This window comes from Salmo salar, chromosome 12 (genome assembly GCF_965601325.2).
Source record: "Salmo salar chromosome 12, fSalSal1, whole genome shotgun sequence".
Lineage (NCBI taxonomy): Eukaryota > Metazoa > Chordata > Actinopteri > Salmoniformes > Salmonidae > Salmo > Salmo salar.
Genome location: NC_138302.1, coordinates 13,164,675 through 13,190,036, shown reverse-complemented (window position 1 = coordinate 13,190,036; position 25,362 = coordinate 13,164,675). Strand labels below are relative to the sequence as shown.

Genomic DNA, 25,362 nt, shown 5'->3' with positions numbered 1-25,362 from the left:
AACATTTTAAACATTTATTCTCATCTGTCCAAAAAAGAACATGGATGACAACAGCAACCATCTGTAAAACTAAATCCTGCCCCGTCTTTCAATCTAAACACACCAACAAATACATTTCAAATAAGTTTTGCACGTTTGGGAGGAGTCGATAAGAGACGAACCAATCAGCTCGGACTTCCTAGGAATCTAGCTATGACAGTGTCCAGGAGTAATACCAGGTAGGGGGTGTGTCATATCAATAACACTAAGTTCACGGTCCTCTACCCACTGAAACATGGTCAAAATATCCCAACGTAGCCCGACAGATTCAAAGGCACAACAAAAAAAGTCTACTTACACAGAAGAGAAAGTATATAGGAAAACAGACGTATCAGAAGTATATTAGTGAGTCTTGGTTCTGAATGGAGGAGGGCGGGATGTACAGTAAGTATAAATGAATCTGATTGGCTGTTTGTGGGAGGGGTAGAGTGGGATTGGCTGGACAGGGGAGAGAGGGCTGTATTAATTGGTCCAGAGGGAGGTCAAAGGGTCATTGAGGGTAAAGGTCACTCTATGACGACCACGTCAGCGTCCTCGTCTTTCTTCTCTACCACCACACCCTCATCCTCTCCTCCCACTCCTTCATCCTCTTCTTCCTCTCCCAGCTCTCCTTCCACTCCCTCATCCTCCTCTCCAAACTCATCTCCAACTTCAAACCCTTCCTCCTCTTCCTCTCCTCCCTGCTCCAGCTCTCCCTCAGCCTCACCCTGCGTCTCCCCCTCACCCTGCGTCTCCCCCTCACCCTGCGTCTCCCCCTCACCCTGCGTCTCCCCCTCACCCTGCGTCTCACCCTCTCCTCCCGCTAGCACCTCTTTCTCCCCTCCGTCTGCTACCGCCACTCCTCCCTCCTCCATCTTCTCCTCCTCTACCACATCAGCCCCGGTGGCCGTCTGCGATGTCTCTGGCCCCGCCTCTTCCTTGGTCTCCGCCAGGCTCTCATTGGTCAGCTCAGCCTCTGACACCTCCATAATCATTGAGTCCTCTGGGTCCTGGTCATCCTGGTTACCGAGGAAGGGGTTCTCACCCTGCAGAGAGGAGAGAGGGGAAGGGCAGGGTCAGAGAGTGAGTGCGTGAGGCACAGAGAGTCAGTGTTTCTAGGGGGGGTTCTGTGAGAGATAGGCATGTGTGTGTGTGTACCTTGAGGTAACTCTCCAGCTTCTTTCCGATGATTTTGTGGTTGAGGATGCTGCGAGCCACTGACAGACTGGCCCTCTTAGACTGCTCCATCATACCCTGGGGTCACGCAGGAGGCAAAGGTCACACAGGGGTCAGTAGGGAAAAAGTCAGGGAGGGTATGGCAAAAAATAAAATTAAAAAAGTGCTTGTTCCTCCAAATCTTCTGTATCCAACTATCCATGCTCCCTGCCAATCTCAACCAAGCAGGGTTTATGTAGGCCTGATTACCCACTGTGAGCATGCTACTGCAGAGAGGATGGACATATGCGTTTTGAGACATGAGCCGAGGTGTCTAGTTAGCTGGAGAACACCTGTCATCTAGTTGCCAAAAAGGACCACAATGGTGTTTTATCCTCGATTATGACCTGCTGGAGCAGCGTTCTACTTTTAATGATCAACCAATCAGTTGACCGATCAACTAGGTGATTAACCAATCACTGTTTGGTCCTTGATAAACCTGCAGTAGCTTGGAAGATGAAGATAAATGTGACTCTGGATGACAACATAATGTTTATCATCATTAGGGCTGAGTTCCTGAAGACTATAAATCGTGTTTTTTCCATTCTTTGCCACGATAGTAACGAGTATCGCGATGCTGGTATCATCCAGCCCCTACAGTCAATATAAACTGAGCTGTGTAGTGACCTGGTATCATCCAGCCCTACAGTCAATATAAACTGAGCTGTGTAGTGACCTGGTATCATCCAGCCCCTACAGTCAATATAAACTGAGCTGTGTAGTGACCTGGTATCATCCAGCCCTACAGTCAATATAAACTGAGCTGTGTAGTGTACTGACCTGGTATCATCCAGCCCTACAGTCAATATAAACTGAGCTGTGTAGTGTACTGACCTGGTATCATCCAGCCCTACAGTCAATATAAACTGAGCTGTGTAGTGACCTGGTATCATCCAGCCCTACAGTCAATATAAACTGAGCTGTGTAGTGACCTGGTATCATCCAGCCCTACAGTCAATATAAACTGAGCTGTGTAGTGACCTGGTATCATTCAGCCCTACAGTCAATATAAACTGAGCTGTGTAGTGTACTGACCTGGTATCATCCAGCCCTACAGTCAATATAAACCGAGCTGTGTAGTGACCTGGTATCATCCAGCACCTACAGTCAATATAAACTGAGGTGTGTAGTGACCTGGTATCATCCAGCCCTACAGTCAATATAAACCGAGCTGTGTAGTGACCTGGTATCATCCAGCCCTACAGTCAATATAAACTGAGCTGTGTACTGACCTGGTATCATCCAGCCCCTACAGTCAATATAAACTGAGCTGTGTAGTGTACTGACCTGGTATCATCCAGCCCTACAGTCAATATAAACTGAGCTGTGTAGTGTACTGACCTGGTATCATCCAGCCCTACAGTCAATATAAACTGAGCTGTGTAGTGTACTGACCTGGTATCATCCAGCCCCTACAGTCAATATAAACTGAGCTGTGTAGTGACCTGGTATCATCCAGCCCCTACAGTCAATATAAACTGAGCTGTGTAGTGACCTGGTATCATCCAGCCCCTACAGTCAATATAAACTGAGCTGTGTAGTGACCTGGTATCATCCAGCCCCTACAGTCAATCTAAACTGAGCTGTGTAGTGACCTGGTATCATCCAGCCCCTACAGTCAATCTAAACTGAGCTGTGTAGTGACCTGGTATCATCCAGCCCCTACAGTCAATATAAACTGAGCTGTGTAGTGTACTGACCTTGTATCATCCAGCCCTACAGTCAATATAAACTGAGCTGTGTACTGACCTGGTATCATCCAGCCCCTACAGTCAATATAAACTGAGCTGTGTAGTGACCTGGTATCATCCAGCCCCTACAGTCAATATAAACTGAGCTGTGTAGTGTACTGACCTGGTATCATCCAGCCCTACAGTCAATATAAACCGAGCAGTTTAGTGACCTGGTATCATCCAGCCCTACAGTCAATATAAACTGAGCTGTGTACTGACCTGGTATCATCCAGCCCTACAGTCAATATAAACTGAGCTGTGTAGTGACCTGGTATCATCCAGCCCTACAGTCAATATAAACTGAGCTGTGTAGTGACCTGGTATCATCCAGCCCTACAGTCAATATAAACTGAGCTGTGTAGTGACCTGGTATCATCCAGCCCTACAGTCAATATAAACTGAGCTGTGTAGTGACCTGGTATCATCCAGCCCTACAGTCAATATAAACTGAGCTGTGTAGTGACCTGGTATCATCCAGCCCTACAGTCAATATAAACCGAGCTGTGTAGTGTACTGACCTGGTATCATCCAGCCCTACAGTCAATATAAACCGAGCTGTGTAGTGTACTGACCTGGTATCATCCAGCCCTACAGTCAATATAAACCGAGCTGTGTAGTGACCTGGTATCATCCAGCCCTACAGTCAATATAAACCGAGCTGTGTAGTGACCTGGTATCATCCAGCCCTACAGTCAATATAAACTGAGCTGTGTAGTGACCTGGTATCATCCAGCCCTACAGTCAATATAAACTGAGCTGTGTAGTGACCTGGTATCATCCAGCCCTACAGTCAATATAAACTGAGCTGTGTAGTGACCTGGTATCATCCAGCCCTACAGTCAATATAAACTGAGCTGTGTAGTGACCTGGTATCATCCAGCCCCTACAGTCAATATAAACTGAGCTGTGTAGTGTACTGACCTGGTATCATCCAGCCCTACAGTCAATATAAACTGAGCTGTGTAGTGTAGTGACCTGGTATCATCCAGCCCTACAGTCAATATAAACTGAGCTGTGTAGTGTACTGACCTGGTATCATCCAGCCCTACAGTCAATATAAACTGAGCTGTGTAGTGACCTGGTATCATCCAGCCCTACAGTCAATATAAACTGAGCTGTGTAGTGACCTGGTATCATCCAGCCCTACAGTCAATATAAACTGAGCTGTGTAGTGACCTGGTATCATCCAGCCCTACAGTCAATATAAACCGAGCTGTGTAGTGACCTGGTATCATCCAGCCCTACAGTCAATATAAACCGAGCTGTGTAGTGACCTGGTATCATCCAGCCCTACAGTCAATATAAACCGAGCTGTGTAGTGACCTGGTATCATCCAGCCCTACAGTCAATATAAACTGAGCTGTGTAGTGTACTGACCTGGTATCATCCAGCCCTACAGTCAATATAAACTGAGCTGTGTAGTGTACTGACCTGGTATCATCCAGCCCTACAGTCAATATAAACTGAGCTGTGTAGCTGACCTGGTATCATCCAGCCATACAGTCAATATAAACTGAGCTGTGTAGTGACCTGGTATCATCCAGCCCTACAGTCAATATAAACTGAGCTGTGTACTGACCTGGTATCATCCAGCCCTACAGTCAATATAAACTGAGCTGTGTAGTGTACTGACCTGGTATCATCCAGCCCTACAGTCAATATAAACTGAGCTGTGTAGTGACCTGGTATCATCCAGCCCTACAGTCAATATAAACTGAGCTGTGTAGTGACCTGGTATCATCCAGCCCTACAGTCAATATAAACTGAGCTGTGTACTGACCTGGTATCATCCAGCCCTACAGTCAATATAAACCGAGCTGTGTAGTGTACTGACCTGGTATCATCCAGCCCTACAGTCAATATAAACTGAGCTGTGTAGTGTACTGACCTGGTATCATCCAGCCCTACAGTCAATATAAACTGAGCTGTGTAGTGACCTGGTATCATCCAGCCCTACAGTCAATATAAACTGAGCTGTGTAGTGTACTGACCTGGTATCATCCAGCCCTACAGTCAATATAAACTGAGCTGTGTAGTGTACTGACCTGGTATCATCCAGCCCTACAGTCAATATAAACTGAGCTGTGTAGTGACCTGGTATCATCCAGCCCTACAGTCAATATAAACTGAGCTGTGTAGTGACCTGGTATCATCCAGCCCTACAGTCAATATAAACTGAGCTGTGTACTGACCTGGTATCATCCAGCCCTACAGTCAATATAAACTGAGCTGTGTAGTGTACTGACCTGGTATCATCCAGCCCTACAGTCAATATAAACTGAGCTGTGTAGTGTACTGACCTGGTATCATCCAGCCCCTACAGTCAATATAAACTGAGCTGTGTGTGACTGACCTGGTATCATCCAGCCCTACAGTCAATATAAACTGAGCTGTGTAGTGACCTGGTATCATCCAGCCCTACAGTCAATATAAACTGAGCTGTGTAGTGACCTGGTATCATCCAGCCCTACAGTCAATATAAACTGAGCTGTGTAGTGACCTGGTATCATCCAGCCCTACAGTCAATATAAACTGAGCTGTGTAGTGACCTGGTATCATCCAGCCCTACAGTCAATATAAACTGAGCTGTGTAGTGACCTGGTATCATCCAGCCCTACAGTCAATATAAACTGAGCTGTGTAGTGACTGACCTGGTATCATCCAGCCCTACAGTCAATATAAACTGAGCTGTGTAGTGTACTGACCTGGTATCATCCAGCCCTACAGTCAATATAAACTGAGCTGTGTAGTGTACTGACCTGGTATCATCCAGCCCTACAGTCAATATAAACTGAGCTGTGTAGTGACCTGGTATCATCCAGCCCTACAGTCAATATAAACTGAGCTGTGTAGCTGACCTGGTATCATCCAGCCCTACAGTCAATATAAACTGAGCTGTGTAGTGTACTGACCTGGTATCATCCAGCCCTACAGTCAATATAAACTGAGCTGTGTAGTGACCTGGTATCATCCAGCCCTACAGTCAATATAAACCGAGCTGTGTACTGACCTGGTATCATCCAGCCCTACAGTCAATATAAACTGAGCTGTGTACTGACCTGGTATCATCCAGCCCTACAGTCAATATAAACTGAGCTGTGTAGTGTAGTGACCTGGTATCATCCAGCCCTACAGTCAATATAAACTGAGCTGTGTAGTGACCTGGTATCATCCAGCCCTACAGTCAATATAAACTGAGCTGTGTAGTGTACTGACCTGGTATCGAGTCCGAGCGGGCCGGCTAGCAGTCAATATAAACTGAGCTGTGTAGTGACCTGGTATCATCCAGCCCTACAGTCAATATAAACTGAGCTGTGTAGTGACCTGGTATCATCCAGCCCTACAGTCAATATAAACTGAGCTGTGTAGTGTACTGACCTGGTATCATCCAGCCCTACAGTCAATATAAACTGAGCTGTGTAGTGTACTGACCTGGTATCATCCAGCCCTACAGTCAATATAAACTGAGCTGTGTAGTGACCTGGTATCATCCAGCCCTACAGTCAATATAAACTGAGCTGTGTAGTGACCTGGTATCATCCAGCCCTACAGTCAATATAAACTGAGCTGTGTAGTGTACTGACCTGGTATCATCCAGCCCTACAGTCAATATAAACTGAGCTGTGTAGTGACCTGGTATCATCCAGCCCTACAGTCAATATAAACTGAGCTGTGTACTGACCTGGTATCATCCAGCCCTACAGTCAATATAAACTGAGCTGTGTAGTGACCTGGTATCATCCAGCCCCTACAGTCAATATAAACTGAGCTGTGTAGTGACCTGGTATCATCCAGCCCTACAGTCAATATAAACTGAGCTGTGTAGTGACCTGGTATCATCCAGCCCTACAGTCAATATAAACTGAGCTGTGTAGTGACCTGGTATCATCCAGCCCTACAGTCAATATAAACTGAGCTGTGTAGTGACCTGGTATCATCCAGCCCTACAGTCAATATAAACTGAGCTGTGTAGTGAACTGGTATCATCCAGCCCCTACAGTCAATATAAACTGAGCTGTGTAGTGTACTGACCTGGTATCATCCAGCCCTACAGTCAATATAAACTGAGCTGTGTACTGACCTGGTATCATCCAGCCCTACAGTCAATATAAACTGAGCTGTGTAGTGTAGTGACCTGGTATCATCCAGCCCTACAGTCAATATAAACTGAGCTGTGTAGTGACCTGGTATCATCCAGCCCTACAGTCAATATAAACTGAGCTGTGTAGTGACCTGGTATCATCCAGCCCTACAGTCAATATAAACTGAGCTGTGTAGTGACCTGGTATCATCCAGCCCTACAGTCAATATAAACTGAGCTGTGTAGTGACCTGGTATCATCCAGCCCTACAGTCAATATAAACTGAGCTGTGTAGTGACCTGGTATCATCCAGCCCTACAGTCAATATAAACTGAGCTGTGTAGTGACCTGGTATCATCCAGCCCTACAGTCAATATAAACTGAGCTGTGTAGTGACCTGGTATCATCCAGCCCTACAGTCAATATAAACTGAGCTGTGTAGTGTACTGACCTGGTATCATCCAGCCCTACAGTCAATATAAACTGAGCTGTGTAGTGACCTGGTATCATCCAGCCCTACAGTCAATATAAACTGAGCTGTGTAGTGACCTGGTATCATCCAGCCCTACAGTCAATATAAACTGAGCTGTGTAGTGTACTGACCTGGTATCATCCAGCCCCTACAGTCAATATAAACTGAGCTGTGTAGTGTACTGACCTGGTATCATCCAGCCCTACAGTCAATATAAACTGAGCTGTGTAGTGACCTGGTATCATCCAGCCATACAGTCAATATAAACTGAGCTGTGTAGTGACCTGGTATCATCCAGCCCTACAGTCAATATAAACTGAGCTGTGTACTGACCTGGTATCATCCAGCCCTACAGTCAATATAAACTGAGCTGTGTAGTGTACTGACCTGGTATCATCCAGCCCTACAGTCAATATAAACTGAGCTGTGTAGTGACCTGGTATCATCCAGCCCCTACAGTCAATATAAACTGAGCTGTGTAGTGACCTGGTATCATCCAGCCCTACAGTCAATATAAACCGAGCTGTGTAGTGACCTGGTATCATCCAGCCCTACAGTCAATATAAACTGAGCTGTGTAGTGACCTGGTATCATCCAGCCCTACAGTCAATATAAACTGAGCTGTGTAGTGACCTGGTATCATCCAGCCCTACAGTCAATATAAACTGAGCTGTGTAGTGTACTGACCTGGTATCATCCAGCCCTACAGTCAATATAAACTGAGCTGTGTAGTGAACCTGGTATCATCCAGCCCCTACAGTCAATATAAACTGAGCTGTGTAGTGTACTGACCTGGTATCATCCAGCCCTACAGTCAATATAAACTGAGCTGTGTAGTGACCTGGTATCATCCAGCCCTACAGTCAATATAAACTGAGCTGTGTACTGACCTGGTATCATCCAGCCCTACAGTCAATATAAACTGAGCTGTGTAGCTGACCTGGTATCATCCAGCCCTACAGTCAATATAAACTGAGCTGTGTAGTGTACTGACCTGGTATCATCCAGCCCTACAGTCAATATAAACTGAGCTGTGTAGTGACCTGGTATCATCCAGTCCTACAGTCAATATAAACCGAGCTGTGTACTGACCTGGTATCATCCAGCCCTACAGTCAATATAAACTGAGCTGTGTAGTGACCTGGTATCATCCAGCCCTACAGTCAATATAAACTGAGCTGTGTAGTGTAGTGACCTGGTATCATCCAGCCCTACAGTCAATATAAACTGAGCTGTGTAGTGACCTGGTATCATCCAGCCCTACAGTCAATATAAACTGAGCTGTGTAGTGACCTGGTATCATCCAGCCCCTACAGTCAATATAAACCGAGCTGTGTAGTGACCTGGTATCATCCAGCCCTACAGTCAATATAAACTGAGCTGTGTACTGACCTGGTATCATCCAGCCCCTACAGTCAATATAAACTGAGCTGTGTAGTGACCTGGTATCATCCAGCCCTACAGTCAATATAAACCGAGCTGTGTAGTGACCTGGTATCATCCAGCCCTACAGTCAATATAAACCGAGCTGTGTAGTGACCTGGTATCATCCAGCCCCAATATAAACTGAGCTGTGTAGTGTACTGACCTGGTATCATCCAGCCCTACAGTCAATATAAACTGAGCTGTGTAGTGACCTGGTATCATCCAGCCCTACAGTCAATATAAACTGAGCTGTGTAGTGACCTGGTATCATCCAGCCCTACAGTCAATATAAACCGAGCTGTGTAGTGACCTGGTATCATCCAGCCCTACAGTCAATATAAACCGAGCTGTGTAGTGACCTGGTATCATCCAGCCCTACAGTCAATATAAACTGAGCTGTGTAGTGTACTGACCTGGTATCATCCAGCCCCTACAGTCAATATAAACTGAGCTGTGTAGTGACCTGGTATCATCCAGCCCTACAGTCAATATAAACTGAGCTGTGTACTGACCTGGTATCATCCAGCCCTACAGTCAATATAAACTGAGCTGTGTAGTGTACTGACCTGGTATCATCCAGCCCTACAGTCAATATAAACTGAGCTGTGTAGTGTACTGACCTGGTATCATCCAGCCCTACAGTCAATATAAACTGAGCTGTGTAGTGACCTGGTATCATCCAGCCCTACAGTCAATATAAACTGAGCTGTGTACTGACCTGGTATCATCCAGCCCTACAGTCAATATAAACTGAGCTGTGTAGTGACCTGGTATCATCCAGCCCTACAGTCAATATAAACTGAGCTGTGTAGTGACCTGGTATCATCCAGCCCTACAGTCAATATAAACCGAGCTGTGTAGTGACCTGGTATCATCCAGCCCTACAGTCAATATAAACCGAGCTGTGTAGTGACCTGGTATCATCCAGCCCTACAGTCAATATAAACCGAGCTGTGTAGTGACCTGGTATCATCCAGCCCTACAGTCAATATAAACTGAGCTGTGTAGTGACCTGGTATCATCCAGCCCCTACAGTCAATATAAACTGAGCTGTGTAGTGACCTGGTATCATCCAGCCCTACAGTCAATATAAACCGAGCTGTGTAGTGACCTGGTATCATCCAGCCCTACAGTCAATATAAACTGAGCTGTGTAGTGACCTGGTATCATCCAGCCCTACAGTCAATATAAACTGAGCTGTGTAGTGACCTGGTATCATCCAGCCCTACAGTCAATATAAACTGAGCTGTGTAGTGACCTGGTATCATCCAGCCCTACAGTCAATATAAACTGAGCTGTGTAGTGACCTGGTATCATCCAGCCCTACAGTCAATATAAACTGAGCTGTGTAGTGTACTGACCTGGTATCATCCAGCCCCTACAGTCAATATAAACTGAGCTGTGTAGTGTACTGACCTGGTATCATCCAGCCCTACAGTCAATATAAACTGAGCTGTGTAGTGACCTGGTATCATCCAGCCCTACAGTCAATATAAACCGAGCTGTGTAGTGACCTGGTATCATCCAGCCCTACAGTCAATATAAACTGAGCTGTGTAGTGACCTGGTATCATCCAGCCCCTACAGTCAATATAAACTGAGCTGTGTAGTGACCTGGTATCATCCAGCCCTACAGTCAATATAAACTGAGCTGTGTAGTGACCTGGTATCATCCAGCCCTACAGTCAATATAAACTGAGCTGTGTAGTGACCTGGTATCATCCAGCCCTACAGTCAATATAAACTGAGCTGTGTAGTGACCTGGTATCATCCAGCCCCTACAGTCAATATAAACCGAGCTGTGTAGTGACCTGGTATCATCCAGCCCTACAGTCAATATAAACCGAGCTGTGTAGTGACCTGGTATCATCCAGCCCTACAGTCAATATAAACTGAGCTGTGTAGTGACCTGGTATCATCCAGCCCTACAGTCAATATAAACTGAGCTGTGTAGTGTACTGACCTGGTATCATCCAGCCCTACAGTCAATATAAACTGAGCTGTGTACTGACCTGGTATCATCCAGCCCTACAGTCAATATAAACTGAGCTGTGTAGCTGACCTGGTATCATCCAGCCCTACAGTCAATATAAACTGAGCTGTGTACTGACCTGGTATCATCCAGCCCTACAGTCAATATAAACTGAGCTGTGTACTGACCTGGTATCATCCAGCCCTACAGTCAATATAAACTGAGCTGTGTACTGACCTGGTATCATCCAGCCCTACAGTCAATATAAACTGAGCTGTGTACTGACCTGGTATCATCCAGCCCTACAGTCAATATAAACTGAGCTGTGTACTGACCTGGTATCATCCAGCCCTACAGTCAATATAAACTGAGCTGTGTAGTGACCTGGTATCATCCAGCCCTACAGTCAATATAAACTGAGCTGTGTAGTGACCTGGTATCATCCAGCCCTACAGTCAATATAAACTGAGCTGTGTAGTGACCTGGTATCATCCAGCCCTACAGTCAATATAAACTGAGCTGTGTAGTGACCTGGTATCATCCAGCCCTACAGTCAATATAAACTGAGCTGTGTAGTGACCTGGTATCATCCAGCCCTACAGTCAATATAAACTGAGCTGTGTAGTGACCTGGTATCATCCAGCCCTACAGTCAATATAAACTGAGCTGTGTAGTGACCTGGTATCATCCAGCCCTACAGTCAATATAAACTGAGCTGTGTAGTGACCTGGTATCATCCAGCCCTACAGTCAATATAAACTGAGCTGTGTAGTGACCTGGTATCATCCAGCCCTACAGTCAATATAAACTGAGCTGTGTAGTGACCTGGTATCATCCAGCCCTACAGTCAATATAAACTGAGCTGTGTAGTGACCTGGTATCATCCAGCCCTACAGTCAATATAAACTGAGCTGTGTAGTGACCTGGTATCATCCAGCCCTACAGTCAATATAAACTGAGCTGTGTAGTGACCTGGTATCATCCAGCCCTACAGTCAATATAAACTGAGCTGTGTAGTGACCTGGTATCATCCAGCCCTACAGTCAATATAAACTGAGCTGTGTAGTGACCTGGTATCATCCAGCCCTACAGTCAATATAAACTGAGCTGTGTAGTGACCTGGTATCATCCAGCCCTACAGTCAATATAAACTGAGCTGTGTAGTGACCTGGTATCATCCAGCCCTACAGTCAATATAAACTGAGCTGTGTAGTGACCTGGTATCATCCAGCCCTACAGTCAATATAAACTGAGCTGTGTAGTGACCTGGTATCATCCAGCCCTACAGTCAATATAAACTGAGCTGTGTAGTGACCTGGTATCATCCAGCCCTACAGTCAATATAAACTGAGCTGTGTAGTGACCTGGTATCATCCAGCCCTACAGTCAATATAAACTGAGCTGTGTAGTGACCTGGTATCATCCAGCCCTACAGTCAATATAAACTGAGCTGTGTAGTGACCTGGTATCATCCAGCCCTACAGTCAATATAAACTGAGCTGTGTAGTGTACTGACCTGGTATCATCCAGCCCTACAGTCAATATAAACTGAGCTGTGTAGTGTACTGACCTGGTATCATCCAGCCCTACAGTCAATATAAACTGAGCTGTGTAGTGACCTGGTATCATCCAGCCCTACAGTCAATATAAACTGAGCTGTGTACTGACCTGGTATCATCCAGCCCTACAGTCAATATAAACTGAGCTGTGTAGTGACCTGGTATCATCCAGCCCTACAGTCAATATAAACTGAGCTGTGTAGTGACCTGGTATCATCCAGCCCTACAGTCAATATAAACTGAGCTGTGTAGTGACCTGGTATCATCCAGCCCTACAGTCAATATAAACTGAGCTGTGTAGTGACCTGGTATCATCCAGCCCTACAGTCAATATAAACTGAGCTGTGTAGTGACCTGGTATCATCCAGCCCTACAGTCAATATAAACTGAGCTGTGTAGTGACCTGGTATCATCCAGCCCTACAGTCAATATAAACTGAGCTGTGTAGTGTACTGACCTGGTATCATCCAGCCCCTACAGTCAATATAAACTGAGCTGTGTAGTGTACTGACCTGGTATCATCCAGCCCTACAGTCAATATAAACTGAGCTGTGTAGTGACCTGGTATCATCCAGCCCTACAGTCAATATAAACTGAGCTGTGTAGTGACCTGGTATCATCCAGCCCTACAGTCAATATAAACTGAGCTGTGTAGCTGACCTGGTATCATCCAGCCCTACAGTCAATATAAACTGAGCTGTGTAGTGTACTGACCTGGTATCATCCAGCCCTACAGTCAATATAAACTGAGCTGTGTAGTGACCTGGTATCATCCAGCCCTACAGTCAATATAAACTGAGCTGTGTAGTGACCTGGTATCATCCAGCCCTACAGTCAATATAAACTGAGCTGTGTAGTGACCTGGTATCATCCAGCCCTACAGTCAATATAAACCGAGCTGTGTAGTGACCTGGTATCATCCAGCCCTACAGTCAATATAAACTGAGCTGTGTAGTGTACTGACCTGGTATCATCCAGCCCTACAGTCAATATAAACTGAGCTGTGTAGTGTACTGACCTGGTATCATCCAGCCCTACAGTCAATATAAACTGAGCTGTGTAGTGTACTGACCTGGTATCATCCAGCCCTACAGTCAATATAAACTGAGCTGTGTAGTGACCTGGTATCATCCAGCCCTACAGTCAATATAAACTGAGCTGTGTAGTGACCTGGTATCATCCAGCCCTACAGTCAATATAAACTGAGCTGTGTAGTGTACTGACCTGGTATCATCCAGCCCTACAGTCAATATAAACTGAGCTGTGTAGTGTACTGACCTGGTATCATCCAGCCCTACAGTCAATATAAACTGAGCTGTGTAGTGACCTGGTATCATCCAGTCCTACAGTCAATATAAACCGAGCTGTGTACTGACCTGGTATCATCCAGCCCTACAGTCAATATAAACTGAGCTGTGTAGTGACCTGGTATCATCCAGCCCTACAGTCAATATAAACTGAGCTGTGTAGTGTAGTGACCTGGTATCATCCAGCCCTACAGTCAATATAAACTGAGCTGTGTAGTGACCTGGTATCATCCAGCCCTACAGTCAATATAAACTGAGCTGTGTAGTGTACTGACCTGGTATCATCCAGCCCCTACAGTCAATATAAACTGAGCTGTGTAGTGACCTGGTATCATCCAGCCCTACAGTCAATATAAACTGAGCTGTGTACTGACCTGGTATCATCCAGCCCCTACAGTCAATATAAACTGAGCTGTGTAGTGACCTGGTATCATCCAGCCCTACAGTCAATATAAACCGAGCTGTGTAGTGACCTGGTATCATCCATGAGCTGTGTAGTGACCTGGTATCATCCAGCCCTACAGTCAATATAAACCGAGCTGTGTAGTGACCTGGTATCATCCAGCCCTACAGTCAATATAAACCGAGCTGTGTAGTGACCTGGTATCATCCAGCCCTACAGTCAATATAAACTGAGCTGTGTAGTGTACTGACCTGGTATCATCCAGCCCCTACAGTCAATATAAACTGAGCTGTGTAGTGACCTGGTATCATCCAGCCCTACAGTCAATATAAACTGAGCTGTGTAGTGACCTGGTATCATCCAGCCCTACAGTCAATATAAACTGAGCTGTGTAGTGTACTGACCTGGTATCATCCAGCCCTACAGTCAATATAAACTGAGCTGTGTAGTGTACTGACCTGGTATCATCCAGCCCTACAGTCAATATAAACTGAGCTGTGTAGTGACCTGGTATCATCCAGCCCTACAGTCAATATAAACTGAGCTGTGTACTGACCTGGTATCATCCAGCCCTACAGTCAATATAAACTGAGCTGTGTAGTGACCTGGTATCATCCAGCCCTACAGTCAATATAAACTGAGCTGTGTAGTGACCTGGTATCATCCAGCCCTACAGTCAATATAAACTGAGCTGTGTAGTGACCTGGTATCATCCAGCCCTACAGTCAATATAAACTGAGCTGTGTAGTGACCTGGTATCATCCAGCCCTACAGTCAATATAAACTGAGCTGTGTAGTGACCTGGTATCATCCAGCCCTACAGTCAATATAAACTGAGCTGTGTAGTGTACTGACCTGGTATGCATCCAGCCCTACAGTCAATATAAACCGAGCTGTGTAGTGACCTGGTATCATCCAGCCCTACAGTCAATATAAACTGAGCTGTGTAGTGTACTGACCTGGTATCATCCAGCCCTACAGTCAATATAAACTGAGCTGTGTAGTGTACTGACCTGGTATCATCCAGCCCTACAGTCAATATAAACTGAGCTGTGTAGTGACCTGGTATCATCCAGCCCTACAGTCAATATAAACTGAGCTGTGTACTGACCTGGTATCATCCAGCCCTACAGTCAATATAAACTGAGCTGTGTAGTGACCTGGTATCATCCAGCCCTACAGTCAATATAAACTGAGCTGTGTAGTGACCTGGTATCATCCAGCCCTACAGTCAATATAAACCGAGCTGTGTAGTGACCTGGTATCATCCAGCCCTACAGTCAATATAAACTGAGCTGTGTAGTGACCTGGTATCATAGTGACCTGGTATGCATCCAGCCCTACAGTCAATATAAACTGAGCTGTGTAGCTGACCTGGTATCATCCAGCCCTACAGTCAATATAAACTGAGCTGTGTAGTGACCTGGTATCATCCAGCCCCTACAGTCAATATAAACCGAGCTGTGTAGTGACCTGGTATCATCCAGCCCTACAGTCAATATAAACTGAGCTGTGTAGTGACCTGGTATCATCCAGCCCCTACAGTCAATATAAACTGAGCTGTGTAGTGACCTGGTATCATCCAGCCCTACAGTCAATATAAACCGAGCTGTGTAGTGACCTGGTATCATCCAGCCCTACAGTCAATATAAACCGAGCTGTGTAGTGACCTGGTATCATCCAGCCCTACAGTCAATATAAACTGAGCTGTGTAGTGACCTGGTATCATCCAGCCCTACAGTCAATATAAACTGAGCTGTGTAGTGTACTGACCTGGTATCATCCAGCCCTACAGTCAATATAAACTGAGCTGTGTACTGACCTGGTATCATCCAGCCCTACAGTCAATATAAACTGAGCTGTGTACTGACCTGGTATCATCCAGCCCTACAGTCAATATAAACTGAGCTGTGTAGTGTACTGACCTGGTATCATCCAGCCCTACAGTCAATATAAACTGAGCTGTGTAGTGACCTGGTATCATCCAGCCATACAGTCAATATAAACTGAGCTGTGTAGTGACCTGGTATCATCCAGCCCTACAGTCAATATAAACTGAGCTGTGTACTGACCTGGTATCATCCAGCCCTACAGTCAATATAAACTGAGCTGTGTAGTGTACTGACCTGGTATCATCCAGCCCTACAGTCAATATAAACTGAGCTGTGTAGTGACCTGGTATCATCCAGCCCTACAGTCAATATAAACTGAGCTGTGTACTGACCTGGTATCATCCAGCCCCTACAGTCAATATAAACTGAGCTGTGTAGTGACCTGGTATCATCCAGCCCTACAGTCAATATAAACCGAGCTGTGTAGTGACCTGGTATCATCCAGCCCTACAGTCAATATAAACCGAGCTGTGTAGTGACCTGGTATCATCCAGCCCTACAGTCAATATAAACCGAGCTGTGTAGTGACCTGGTATCATCCAGCCCTACAGTCAATATAAACTGAGCTGTGTAGTGTACTGACCTGGTATCATCCAGCCCTACAGTCAATATAAACTGAGCTGTGTAGGCTGACCTGGTATCATCCAGCCCCTACAGTCAATATAAACTGAGCTGTGTAGTGTACTGACCTGGTATCATCCAGCCCTACAGTCAATATAAACTGAGCTGTGTAGTGACCTGGTATCATCCAGCCCTACAGTCAATATAAACTGAGCTGTGTAGTGTACTGACCTGGTATCATCCAGCCCTACAGTCAATATAAACTGAGCTGTGTAGTGTACTGACCTGGTATCATCCAGCCCTACAGTCAATATAAACTGAGCTGTGTAGTGTACTGACCTGGTATCATCCAGCCCTACAGTCAATATAAACTGAGCTGTGTAGTGACCTGGTATCATCCAGTCCTACAGTCAATATAAACCGAGCTGTGTACTGACCTGGTATCATCCAGCCCTACAGTCAATATAAACTGAGCTGTGTAGTGACCTGGTATCATCCAGCCCTACAGTCAATATAAACTGAGCTGTGTAGTGACCTGGTATCATCCAGCCCTACAGTCAATATAAACTGAGCTGTGTAGTGACCTGGTATCATCCAGCCCCTACAGTCAATATAAACCGAGCTGTGTAGTGACCTGGTATCATCCAGCCCTACAGTCAATATAAACTGAGCTGTGTAGTGTACTGACCTGGTATCATCCAGCCCCTACAGTCAATATAAACTGAGCTGTGTAGTGACCTGGTATCATCCAGCCCTACAGTCAATATAAACTGAGCTGTGTACTGACCTGGTATCATCCAGCCCCTACAGTCAATATAAACTGAGCTGTGTAGTGACCTGGTATCATCCAGCCCTACAGTCAATATAAACCGAGCTGTGTAGTGACCTGGTATCATCCAGCCCTACAGTCAATATAAACTCGAGCTGTGTAGTGACCTGGTATCATCCAGCCCTACAGTCAATATAAACCGAGCTGTGTAGTGACCTGGTATCATCCAGCCCTACAGTCAATATAAACTGAGCTGTGTAGTGTACTGACCTGGTATCATCCAGCCCCTACAGTCAATATAAACTGAGCTGTGTAGTACTGACCTGGTATCATCCAGCCCTACAGTCAATATAAACTGAGCTGTGTAGTGTACTGACCTGGTATCATCCAGCCCTACAGTCAATATAAACTGAGCTGTGTACTGACCTGGTATCATCCAGCCCTACAGTCAATATAAACTGAGCTGTGTAGTGACCTGGTATCATCCAGCCCTACAGTCAATATAAACTGAGCTGTGTAGTGACCTGGTATCATCCAGCCCTACAGTCAATATAAACTGAGCTGTGTAGTGACCTGGTATCATCCAGCCCTACAGTCAATATAAACCGAGCTGTGTAGTGACCTGGTATCATCCAGCCCTACAGTCAATATAAACCGAGCTGTGTAGTGACCTGGTATCATCCAGCCCTACAGTCAATATAAACCGAGCTGTGTAGTGACCTGGTATCATCCAGCCCCTACAGTCAATATAAACTGAGCTGTGTAGTGACCTGGTATCATCCAGCCCTACAGTCAATATAAACTGAGCTGTGTAGTGACCTGGTATCATCCAGCCCCTACAGTCAATATAAACTGAGCTGTGTAGTGACCTGGTATCATCCAGCCCTACAGTCAATATAAACTGAGCTGTGTAGTGTACTGACCTGGTATCATCCAGCCCTACAGTCAATATAAACTGAGCTGTGTAGTGTACTGACCTGGTATCATCCAGCCCTACAGTCAATATAAACTGAGCTGTGTAGTGACCTGGTATCATCCAGCCCTACAGTCAATATAAACTGAGCTGTGTACTGACCTGGTATCATCCAGCCCCTACAGTCAATATAAACTGAGCTGTGTAGTGACCTGGTATCATCCAGCCCTACAGTCAATATAAACCGAGCTGTGTAGTGACCTGGTATCATCCAGCCCTACAGTCAATATAAACCGAGCTGTTAGCCGGACCCGCCCTCAGCATATAAACTGAGCTGTGTAGTGACCTGGTATCATCCAGCCCTACAGTCAATATAAACTGAGCTGTGTAGTGACCTGGTATCATCCAGCCCCTACAGTCAATATAAACTGAGCTGTGTAGTGACCTGGTATCATCCAGCCCTACAGTCAATATAAACTGAGCTGTGTAGTGACCTGGTATCATCCAGCCCTACAGTCAATATAAACTGAGCTGTGTAGTGACCTGGTATCATCCAGCCCTACAGTCAATATAAACTGAGCTGTGTAGTGACCTGGTATCATCCAGCCCTACAGTCAATATAAACTGAGCTGTGTAGTGTACTGACCTGGTATCATCCAGCCCTACAGTCAATATAAACTGAGCTGTGTAGTGTACTGACCTGGTATCATCCAGCCCTACAGTCAATATAAACTGAGCTGTGTAGTGTACTGACCTGGTATCATCCAGCCCTACAGTCAATATAAACTGAGCTGTGTACTGACCTGGTATCATCCAGCCCTACAGTCAATATAAACTGAGCTGTGTAGTGACCTGGTATCATCCAGCCCTACAGTCAATATAAACTGAGCTGTGTAGTGACCTGGTATCATCCAGCCCTACAGTCAATATAAACTGAGCTGTGTAGTGACCTGGTATCATCCAGCCCTACAGTCAATATAAACTGAGCTGTGTAGTGACCTGGTATCATCCAGCCCTACAGTCAATATAAACTGAGCTGTGTAGTGACCTGGTATCATCCAGCCCTACAGTCAATATAAACTGAGCTGTGTAGTGACCTGGTATCATCCAGCCCTACAGTCAATATAAACTGAGCTGTGTAGTGACCTGGTATCATCCAGCCCTACAGTCAATATAAACTGAGCTGTGTAGTGACCTGGTATCATCCAGCCCTACAGTCAATATAAACTGAGCTGTGTAGTGACCTGGTATCATCCAGCCCTACAGTCAATATAAACTGAGCTGTGTAGTGACCTGGTATCATCCAGCCCTACAGTCAATATAAACTGAGCTGTGTAGTGACCTGGTATCATCCAGCCCTACAGTCAATATAAACTGAGCTGTGTAGTGACCTGGTATCATCCAGCCCTACAGTCAATATAAACTGAGCTGTGTAGTGACCTGGTATCATCCAGCCCTACAGTCAATATAAACTGAGCTGTGTAGTGACCTGGTATCATCCAGCCCTACAGTCAATATAAACTGAGCTGTGTAGTGACCTGGTATCATCCAGCCCTACAGTCAATATAAACTGAGCTGTGTAGTGACCTGGTATCATCCAGCCCTACAGTCAATATAAACTGAGCTGTGTAGTGACCTGGTATCATCCAGCCCTACAGTCAATATAAACTGAGCTGTGTAGTGACCTGGTATCATCCAGCCCTACAGTCAATATAAACTGAGCTGTGTAGTGACCTGGTATCATCCAGCCCTACAGTCAATATAAACTGAGCTGTGTAGTGACCTGGTATCATCCAGCCCTACAGTCAATATAAACTGAGCTGTGTAGCTGACCTGGTATCATCCAGCCCTACAGTCAATATAAACTGAGCTGTGTAGTGACCTGGTATCATCCAGCCCTACAGTCAATATAAACTGAGCTGTGTAGTGACCTGGTATCATCCAGCCCTACAGTCAATATAAACTGAGCTGTGTAGTGACCTGGTATCATCCAGCCCTACAGTCAATATAAACTGAGCTGTGTAGTGACCTGGTATCATCCAGCCCTACAGTCAATATAAACTGAGCTGTGTAGTGTACTGACCTGGTATCATCCAGCCCTACAGTCAATATAAACTGAGCTGTGTAGTGTACTGACCTGGTATCATCCAGCCCTACAGTCAATATAAACTGAGCTGTGTAGTGACCTGGTATCATCCAGTCCTACAGTCAATATAAACCGAGCTGTGTACTGACCTGGTATCATCCAGCCCTACAGTCAATATAAACTGAGCTGTGTAGTGACCTGGTATCATCCAGCCCTACAGTCAATATAAACTGAGCTGTGTAGTGTAGTGACCTGGTATCATCCAGCCCTACAGTCAATATAAACTGAGCTGTGTAGTGACCTGGTATCATCCAGCCCTACAGTCAATATAAACCGAGCTGTGTAGTGACCTGGTATCATCCAGCCCTACAGTCAATATAAACTGAGCTGTGTAGTGCTGACCTGGTATCATCCAGCCCCTACAGTCAATATAAACTGAGCTGTGTAGTGACCTGGTATCATCCAGCCCTACAGTCAATATAAACTGAGCTGTGTAGTGACCTGGTATCATCCAGCCCCTACAGTCAATATAAACTGAGCTGTGTAGTGACCTGGTATCATCCAGCCCTACAGTCAATATAAACCGAGCTGTGTAGTGACCTGGTATCATCCAGCCCTACAGTCAATATAAACTGAGCTGTGTAGTGACCTGGTATCATCCAGCCCCTACAGTCAATATAAACTGAGCTGTGTAGTGACCTGGTATCATCCAGCCCTACAGTCAATATAAACTGAGCTGTGTAGTGACCTGGTATCATCCAGCCCTACAGTCAATATAAACCGAGCTGTGTAGTGACCTGGTATCATCCAGCCCTACAGTCAATATAAACCGAGCTGTGTAGTGACCTGGTATCATCCAGCCCTACAGTCAATATAAACTGAGCTGTGTAGTGTACTGACCTGGTATCATCCAGCCCCTACAGTCAATATAAACTGAGCTGTGTAGTGACCTGGTATCATCCAGCCCTACAGTCAATATAAACTGAGCTGTGTAGTGACCTGGTATCATCCAGCCCCTACAGTCAATATAAACTGAGCTGTGTAGTGACCTGGTATCATCCAGCCCTACAGTCAATATAAACTGAGCTGTGTAGTGACCTGGTATCATCCAGCCCTACAGTCAATATAAACCGAGCTGTGTAGTGACCTGGTATCATCCAGCCCTACAGTCAATATAAACTGAGCTGTGTAGTGACCTGGTATCATCCAGCCCCTACAGTCAATATAAACTGAGCTGTGTAGTGACCTGGTATCATCCAGCCCTACAGTCAATATAAACTGAGCTGTGTAGTGACCTGGTATCATCCAGCCCCTACAGTCAATATAAACCGAGCTGTGTAGTGACCTGGTATCATCCAGCCCTACAGTCAATATAAACCGAGCTGTGTAGTGACCTGGTATCATCCAGCCCTACAGTCAATATAAACTGAGCTGTGTAGTGACCTGGTATCATCCAGCCCTACAGTCAATATAAACCGAGCTGTGTAGTGACCTGGTATCATCCAGCCCTACAGTCAATATAAACTGAGCTGTGTAGTGACCTGGTATCATCCAGCCCCTACAGTCAATATAAACTGAGCTGTGTAGTGACCTGGTATCATCCAGCCCTACAGTCAATATAAACTGAGCTGTGTAGTGACCTGGTATCATCCAGCCCCTACAGTCAATATAAACTGAGCTGTGTAGTGTACTGACCTGGTATCATCCAGCCCTACAGTCAATATAAACTGAGCTGTGTAGTGACCTGGTATCATCCAGCCCTACAGTCAATATAAACTGAGCTGTGTAGTGACCTGGTATCATCCAGCCCTACAGTCAATATAAACTGAGCTGTGTACTGACCTGGTATCATCCAGCCCTACAGTCAATATAAACTGAGCTGTGTAGTGTACTGACCTGGTATCATCCAGCCCTACAGTCAATATAAACTGAGCTGTGTAGTGACCTGGTATCATCCAGCCCTACAGTCAATATAAACTGAGCTGTGTACTGACCTGGTATCATCCAGCCCTACAGTCAATATAAACTGAGCTGTGTACTGACCTGGTATCATCCAGCCCTACAGTCAATATAAACTGAGCTGTGTACTGACCTGGTATCATCCAGCCCTACAGTCAATATAAACTGAGCTGTGTACTGACCTGGTATCATCCAGCCCTACAGTCAATATAAACTGAGCTGTGTACTGACCTGGTATCATCCAGCCCTACAGTCAATATAAACTGAGCTGTGTACTGACCTGGTATCATCCAGCCCTACAGTCAATATAAACTGAGCTGTGTAGTGACCTGGTATCATCCAGCCCTACAGTCAATATAAACTGAGCTGTGTAGTGACCTGGTATCATCCAGCCCTACAGTCAATATAAACTGAGCTGTGTAGTGACCTGGTATCATCCAGCCCTACAGTCAATATAAACTGAGCTGTGTAGTGACCTGGTATCATCCAGCCCTACAGTCAATATAAACTGAGCTGTGTAGTGACCTGGTATCATCCAGCCCTACAGTCAATATAAACTGAGCTGTGTAGTGACCTGGTATCATCCAGCCCTACAGTCAATATAAACTGAGCTGTGTAGTGACCTGGTATCATCCAGCCCTACAGTCAATATAAACTGAGCTGTGTAGTGACCTGGTATCATCCAGCCCTACAGTCAATATAAACTGAGCTGTGTAGTGACCTGGTATCATCCAGCCCTACAGTCAATATAAACTGAGCTGTGTAGTGACCTGGTATCATCCAGCCCTACAGTCAATATAAACTGAGCTGTGTAGTGACCTGGTATCATCCAGCCCTACAGTCAATATAAACTGAGCTGTGTAGTGACCTGGTATCATCCAGCCCTACAGTCAATATAAACTGAGCTGTGTAGTGACCTGGTATCATCCAGCCCTACAGTCAATATAAACTGAGCTGTGTAGTGACCTGGTATCATCCAGCCCTACAGTCAATATAAACTGAGCTGTGTAGTGACCTGGTATCATCCAGCCCTACAGTCAATATAAACCGAGCTGTGTAGTGTATGACCTGGTATCATCCAGCCCTACAGTCAATATAAACTGAGCTGTGTAGTGACCTGGTATCATCCAGCCCTACAGTCAATATAAACTGAGCTGTGTAGTGACCTGGTATCATCCAGCCCTACAGTCAATATAAACTGAGCTGTGTAGTGACCTGGTATCATCCAGCCCCTACAGTCAATATAAACTGAGCTGTGTAGTGACCTGGTATCATCCAGCCCTACAGTCAATATAAACTGAGCTGTGTAGTGTACTGACCTGGTATCATCCAGCCCCTACAGTCAATATAAACTGAGCTGTGTAGTGACCTGGTATCATCCAGCCCTACAGTCAATATAAACTGAGCTGTGTAGTGACCTGGTATCATCCAGCCCTACAGTCAATATAAACTGAGCTGTGTAGTGACCTGGTATCATCCAGCCCTACAGTCAATATAAACCGAGCTGTGTAGTGACCTGGTATCATCCAGCCCTACAGTCAATATAAACCGAGCTGTGTAGTGACCTGGTATCATCCAGCCCTACAGTCAATATAAACCGAGCTGTGTAGTGACCTGGTATCATCCAGCCCTACAGTCAATATAAACTGAGCTGTGTAGTGTACTGACCTGGTATCATCCAGCCCCTACAGTCAATATAAACTGAGCTGTGTAGTGTACTGACCTGGTATCATCCAGCCCTACAGTCAATATAAACTGAGCTGTGTAGTGACCTGGTATCATCCAGCCCTACAGTCAATATAAACTGAGCTGTGTAGTGACCTGGTATCATCCAGCCCTACAGTCAATATAAACTGAGCTGTGTAGTGACCTGGTATCATCCAGCCCTACAGTCAATATAAACCGAGCTGTGTAGTGACCTGGTATCATCCAGCCCTACAGTCAATATAAACTGAGCTGTGTAGTGACCTGGTATCATCCAGCCCCTACAGTCAATATAAACTGAGCTGTGTAGTGTACTGACCTGGTATCATCCAGCCCTACAGTCAATATAAACTGAGCTGTGTAGTGACCTGGTATCATCCAGCCATACAGTCAATATAAACTGAGCTGTGTAGTGACCTGGTATCATCCAGCCCTACAGTCAATATAAACTGAGCTGTGTACTGACCTGGTATCATCCAGCCCTACAGTCAATATAAACTGAGCTGTGTAGTGTACTGACCTGGTATCATCCAGCCCGACAGTCAATATAAACTGAGCTGTGTAGTGACCTGGTATCATCCAGTCCTACAGTCAATATAAACCGAGCTGTGTACTGACCTGGTATCATCCAGCCCTACAGTCAATATAAACTGAGCTGTGTACTGACCTGGTATCATCCAGCCCTACAGTCAATATAAACTGAGCTGTGTAGTGACCTGGTATCATCCAGCCCCTACAGTCAATATAAACTGAGCTGTGTAGTGTACTGACCTGGTATCATCCAGCCCTACAGTCAATATAAACTGAGCTGTGTAGTGACCTGGTATCATCCAGCCATACAGTCAATATAAACTGAGCTGTGTAGTGACCTGGTATCATCCAGCCCTACAGTCAATATAAACTGAGCTGTGTACTGACCTGGTATCATCCAGCCCTACAGTCAATATAAACTGAGCTGTGTAGTGTACTGACCTGGTATCATCCAGCCCGACAGTCAATATAAACTGAGCTGTGTAGTGACCTGGTATCATCCAGTCCTACAGTCAATATAAACCGAGCTGTGTACTGACCTGGTATCATCCAGCCCTACAGTCAATATAAACTGAGCTGTGTACTGACCTGGTATCATCCAGCCCTACAGTCAATATAAACTGAGCTGTGTAGTGACCTGGTATCATCCAGCCCTACAGTCAATATAAACTGAGCTGTGTACTGACCTGGTATCATCCAGCCCTACAGTCAATATAAACTGAGCTGTGTAGTGACCTGGTATCATCCAGCCCTACAGTCAATA

At 45.5% G+C, this 25,362-nt stretch overlaps 1 protein-coding gene across 5 annotated transcripts in view; it reads right to left on the bottom strand.

Moving 5' to 3' along the window:
* The window catches only part of LOC106564086 (A-kinase anchor protein 8-like), a 43,166-nt gene continuing 17,804 nt past the window's right edge, over positions 1-25,362 (bottom strand). For all 5 annotated transcript variants that reach the window (XM_082958589.1, XM_082958587.1, XM_045690712.2 and 2 more), the window contains exons 12-13: positions 1,177-1,272; positions 1-1,064 (exon numbers count right to left, since the gene is read on the bottom strand). In XM_082958589.1, the coding sequence (XP_082814715.1) occupies positions 546-1,064; positions 1,177-1,272 (615 nt within the window). In that variant the 3' untranslated portion in view covers positions 1-545. The remainder of the gene's footprint in view (positions 1,065-1,176; positions 1,273-25,362) is intronic.